The sequence below is a fragment of the Paracoccidioides lutzii genome (genome assembly GCF_000150705.2).
Source record: "Paracoccidioides lutzii Pb01 unplaced genomic scaffold supercont2.96, whole genome shotgun sequence".
Lineage (NCBI taxonomy): Eukaryota > Fungi > Ascomycota > Eurotiomycetes > Onygenales > Ajellomycetaceae > Paracoccidioides > Paracoccidioides lutzii.
In genome coordinates, this window is record NW_015441042.1 from 7,154 (window position 1) to 13,211 (window position 6,058).

Sequence of the window (6,058 nt, forward strand, 5' to 3'; positions counted from 1 at the left end):
CTGTTTCTTAAGAATAATGTGTTGCAGCTTTGCATTCTTCTTATAAGCTTGCTTATTCTTTTTGACAATCTTTGAGACTGCTAAATTCTCACAGATACTCTGCATCTTTGTCAGTGAGAAAAACTATATCAATGATGAATTCAAAAGATTTAGCAATTTTATTACTCTGTTACACTTGTAACATCTTCTCTCTTGATTAAGAGCTTTTTGAAGCTGCTGATTCTCTATTAAAAGAATCTTTTTATCAAAAGCAAGATTTTCTCCTGCATAGATTACTCAGTTGAGATCATTATATATTTAATGCTGCTATTACTTGACTTGCTTCATCAATTTTTACAGATCAACAATAGAAGTAGATATTCTTGATTGATATATTGCATTGAGAAGAGTGCAAGATTATATTTGAAGCTTTTTAAAAATATATTTTAAATTGAATGAATGTAAATCAGTAGCAGCAAATGCAGCTTTAATATTTGAAAATGTAACTGCCTTCTTTCACACAGTGTCAAAAAGCTACCAAAAAGACCTCTTTGTAGTATATATGAATCTCATTCCAGTTCTTATTCATTCATTCAGTTGTTTGAAATATAATTTACTCAATGATTCAAATATCTCAACATCTAGCAGCTGTAATCAGTGTATAGAATGAGAAGAAAAAACAGTGAGTAGAATTCAATTCTGATCTGTGTAATTGATGAATGTCATATTAACATGAGATAAGTAATTATTCAATATAAGAAATTTATATCTATGATCTGTTATCTTTTTTGTAAGAGATTCAAAAATCTTCTTTAATTATATTAATTTATATTTATCATTGCTTCATTCATTTTCTGAAGCAGTGAAGTAGATCTGATTCTTTTTACTATCAAAATCTTCAAGTCAAGTATCTTGCATATCTCTTGATTTCTCTTGATATATAAGAGTAGATGAGAATGAAGTTTTATCTGTATAAATTAAGACAAGTAGTATTATAAATTCTCAACTGTCATTCTGACTGACATCTATCATATAGTCTGATTTGAGTGAATTAATCAATATAATATATTTGAGAGTGTGAATGAATTCTAATAAAAATTCTTTTTCATTAAAGTTGTAGATATTTACAAATTTAAGATTATATTTCATGATTTTTATCTGTAGCTGAAAAATTAAGATAAATTAGCAAGATGAGAATTAAAAAAGTAGTATAAAAAAGAAATCTATTACAAGATCAAAATAATGCTTGAAGTATGCAGAATTATCTGCAATTTTGTATTTTTGATCAATATTTTGCAGATAGAGTGACTTGATCATATTCTTATAATGCTTATAGAACTGAGTCACTCAGTTGACTTCAATAGATGCTTTTAGAATCTCAATAATGAGATTATGAAGAATTTGGGGTGTACAAGGGAAACTGTGATCTGCCAATCAATTGATATGAAAAAGGAGCTGTTTTTCTTGCAAATCAGTGAGAGCTTTGCAGTGAATAGAGCTTGCTTCCTTTCTTGATATTTGAACACCTCTATAATGCCTTGACAACATATATCAGCTGATTCCATATTTTTTAGTGGTCTCAGTGTAATTAGGCATTAATTGCATGTTCAAATCATCAATTGCGGCTTGTATAACTGCTTCATGGTGCATGTGTGGGTGGTTAAAGATGAATGAAAAATGAAGATTTGAGCGGGCGTTGGGTGTAAACGGGCGTTGGGTGGTTGATTACGTTAATAACTCTCGGCTGCGGTCTTCAATTCTCAGGGTTTAGGGTTCCCCTCACGGCTAACATTTTGTCAATCTTAAAATTGCAACTTTTGCGGCAACCTTAGTCTGATCTTAATTCCTATTTTACATATAACTAAATACCGGGGCATGCTATATAGACATTAAAATCCATGCACTTAGTTAGCTGGCATCCCAAGTAATATAAGTGTTGCGGTAAATAGTTGTTGATTTCGAAAATAAAAGTGTGGGCCTTCCAACGCCAAATAACACCCATCCAACTTTCAGGCTCTAACATTCAATACCACTATGAGCAAAACGCCGCTCTCCAGATATTTATCAATCTCATAATACCCACCATATAGAAATATTAGCTGTATACTTCGTACTACAAAACAATAAATACGACAATGCGTACCCAATCCCTCCTCACCCTCTTCTCTTTCTCTCTTCTCTCCCTCAGCACCTCTGTCGCCGCCGAAGACAACGGCCTTAAAATCGAGAAGACTCACACTCTCGATTGCGAGCGCCGTACCACGGCTGGCGACGTTGTTCAAATACATTACCGTGGCACCTTGGCCTCTGACGGTTCCCAGTTTGATGCCAGCTACGACCGCGGTCCGCCACTGGTGTTCACCATCGGCAAGGGACAAGTTATCAAAGGGTGAGTATATTATTTAAACCCTGCGTCTTCCGCCTTCGTACGTTGAAAATTTTTTGAAATGCACTGGCTAACTAAATGCTTTTCTGGTTTAGATGGGACCAAGGCCTCCTTGACATGTGCATTGGTGAAAAGCGCAAACTTACCATCCCTCCGGAGCTGGCCTACGGTGATCGCGGCATAGGACCCATCCCTGCCAAGTCCACTTTGATATTCGAGACGGAACTGGTGAACATCCAAGGTACGAAGAAGGATGAGCTTTGAAGTCCGTATTCTTTTCGCCGTCCGTAATTCCGCCCGCTCAATAGTACTCTCCCTCTCCTTCTCTATCCGTTACATCTACGGATACGAAACCAGTGAGGTGAACAATTGTTGATGCGTACTTTTGCAGGAGTCGGTGGTGATACTGGCAGTAATATGTTCCTATGGTTCTTTGTCATTCTGTTATCGGTGGCGGGATACTCCTTCTGGAGACGTTATGGGTTCGTTAGGTTGTTTGATGAACGTAGATAGACTATGGAAGTAATACGACTACTTAATCAATACTTTCCGGGCGAATTGCGGATTATAGAGAGCGAAGCTGTTCTGTTAATTGTGACTACTACGAAATACCTATCTATATCCCTATGTAACCTTATGTCCTTACTGTCCACACAAAAAAGCTCAAAATCCTATAAAACTCCAGATCAATCACAGGGTATAACTTGAAACCCAGCCATCTAAATCCAAAAAGAACCCAGTTAAGACGAACAGGTATTAAGGTTTTGTCACAAAATCAATCCATCTCCTCTAAACCTCCCCCACTGCCACTCCCCTTATAATCCTCACTAACAAGTATCCCAACCATACATTCCCCAAGCATCCCATCCCAATTAACCCACGGATGAATCTCTGAAAAGAGTTTCTCGGAATTCCTCCCTGCCCCGCGCAATAGCTCTCCTTTCCCACCCGGATGAAACGGTAGGTAAGGAGTTATGTTGTAAACCTTACCCAAGTATGACGTCCATGCGTCTTGCCCTTTCTTTCCGTTATGCTCTCTCAACATCGACGGTGTTACGTGTATTAGCGTTGGTGGAAGATTCTCTCCACGGAGTTTGTGGTTTGGATTGGATGATATCGCTGCCCAGTCGAGTGGCGAATGTCCAGGCTCAAGTTTGACTTGCCGAGACGGCTGCGTCTTTCCGTGAATTTGGGCCGGGCCAAGGGTGCTAGAGGTGAGGCCTCGAGACACGGGTACGCAGAGGGAGGAAGCTGCGGATTGTGGAGGACGGGGTGAGACATTTAATGAAGGCCGCGAAGGAGGTAACATGGAGGTTGATTTGGGTTTTGGTTTGGAAGTATTTTGGGTTTGCGCTTTGGGGGGCGGTAGTCGGGGAGGGCCCATAAGGGCATTTTTAGTCGTGACATTTCTGGTCTCTAAGGATGGAAATGTTTCAGATATTGTTGCTGGAGAGGGGAGAGATCCCTGGACGGGGTATGTCTTATTTAATATTTCGATGGACGCCGGGCTTTCCTCAAAATTTAGGATCGGCACATCTATCGAGAGAGGCTGCATCAATGTCGCTTTCGGGGTAGAGTCACCGGATCTAGAGTAGGTTCGGCCGCCGCTATCCTCAAATTCTCCTATGAGTAACCCATACTCACTCTGAATTGATTCTGTCTTAGGCGGGGGTTGGTATGATGAAGAGTTGTCCTGTAATAAGATTGGTATTCCTAGGGTATTTCTCAGCAACTCGTGGAGAGGCCCAAGGTTCCATGATCCCAAAGGACGCTTGTAGAGCAAGAAGGAGATCGAAGCAACAAGGGCCCCTACGCCTACCCAGCCCATGGAAATATTGATGATATGGAGTGAGCATATATCCCTCATCTGCAGAAATCGTGGAGGATGACAGGGACTTATATCGCTCTTTTGACATTTCATTGAGAAGGCTTCGGAAGGCAAAGGACTCATCACGTGATTATTTCTATAATCCATGTATGAAGTTTGTTAAAAATAAGGTTTGAACTTTATTTTAAGCATAAAAGAAGGATTCACAGATGTGTGACATCATCTGCATTACAACACCACTAACTTCCATCTTCAGAAGGAATCCTTGGTTAATGTGTATGAACAGTACGGAGTACTTCTGAAAAGGATGGTTATACTGAGTAAGAATATTAAAACACAATCATTATCTTCTTATTGGATTTTTTAATATAACTTGGGGTTTCCAATCATCAATTGGTTATTGAGTCATTCCAATAAAGCTTTTAGTGCTGCAAAACTTGAGTCTTTTGCCATTCCTTCCTTTCATTTTTATACTCAGGAAAATTCAAGGTAGTTGCCTTCTAGAAGCACTGTGATGAATCTAATGTGTATGTATCTACATATTCTATACAACGTCTCCAAATCACATATCTGAAATGGCAGAACTAAGGAAAGGCTGCTCATTTGCAAATGGTGCAATATATATGTATGATAGTACTTGTAGTTGAGAGTGCAAGTGCATTAACAAATAACAAATGAACTTAAACAAAAATGGTGAGAACCCGATTCTCAAAAGACAACCAAAGATTGTTGAAAATAATTGATTTGGTAGAAATAAAAGTCTCAGTAGACATTAGTAAAATAAAGTGAATCAATATGATTAACCATTTTGATGTCATGACGTGGAAGGTAAAAGAACTCAAAGGGTGCTCTCAGACAATGAATGCATTTCAATATCAGGTAATAAGAAAAATTATAAATAACAGGAGGAACTGACTATGATTCATGCAGTGAAGGAGGACCTTAATCATGAATTAACGTAGGTAAGAAAGTTATAAATTGCAGGAACTTTCAGTTAGATTTCCTTTCTCATCAGTAATGACACTGGCAGAAGTGGAGAGAAAGATGCCTTGTTCAAGCACCACGGGTGCGGTAAAATGTTCTCGACCAAAGTTTATTAAGTTATCGAAAGAGAGCAGCCACCGATACCCCCGTATTGATCAAACTCAATAGCTCTCTATAGCTGACGTACAATAAACCCACAGAATTCCCCTTCACTTTTGTTTCAAGCCCTCCAGCTGTGGATGTGAATTCCGCTATCACATAAGATTCCTCCAGGGGCTTTTTTTAAGACGAGACTCTCTGTAGCAGTCCGTGAGGGAGTGAAAGACTTGGATGAAAAAGCTTCAGCAAGGGTTTCCTAGTTCATTTGACTTTGTCCATGCTGCAATATTTTGGGAGTTTTAAACTATTTATTATGACATTAGTTTAGAAAGAAGTAATGGGGAAAATACTATATCTAATGAAATGTAACAAGTGAATTTGAATTAATGAGATATATTAGACAACCAAACTTACTTGTGGAGATCTTGGCGCGCTTAAATCTTACTGTTACCAATTTTGTAGCTCTGATGTTGCTGCGAGAGATGGCCCTGTTACATTGTTCCAAATTGCTGTCAGTACTGGGGAAATTTGAATCCGGGTGAGAGATCTGACAAGGAAGCTAAGCCCATGGCACAATTCAAGAGGTAATGAACAGCGAGAACGTGGACAATCTGACAAAATGTTTTCTTATTTGAGCTTCTTCTCTCTAAATATTATTCTCAGAAGTGACTTTCAATCAAAGAACATTCAAGATTCATATATATAAGCAGCTAGAAAGAGTGTTATTTCAGTGGACTCATTCATCAGAGACTTCAGCTGCATGATTTATCATTGACAATCAC

At 38.5% G+C, this 6,058-nt stretch overlaps 2 protein-coding genes across 2 annotated transcripts; one reads left to right on the top strand and one right to left on the bottom strand.

Annotated features, from left to right (window-relative positions):
- Positions 1–2,114: 2,114 nt before the first annotated feature.
- Positions 2,115–2,629, top strand: PAAG_09122 (FK506-binding protein; the record flags this gene model as incomplete). The annotated part of the gene is made up of 2 exons (XM_002788919.2): positions 2,115–2,368; positions 2,461–2,629. The coding sequence occupies 2 exons, from the start codon at positions 2,115–2,117 to the stop codon at positions 2,627–2,629; spliced, it is 423 nt and encodes a 140-aa protein (XP_002788965.1).
- Positions 2,630–3,140: 511 nt separating this feature from the next.
- Positions 3,141–4,193, bottom strand: PAAG_09123 (hypothetical protein; the record flags this gene model as incomplete). The annotated part of the gene is made up of 1 exon (XM_002788920.2): positions 3,141–4,193. The coding sequence occupies one exon, from the start codon at positions 4,191–4,193 to the stop codon at positions 3,141–3,143; it is 1,053 nt and encodes a 350-aa protein (XP_002788966.2).
- Between the last annotated feature and the right edge of the window lie 1,865 nt (positions 4,194–6,058).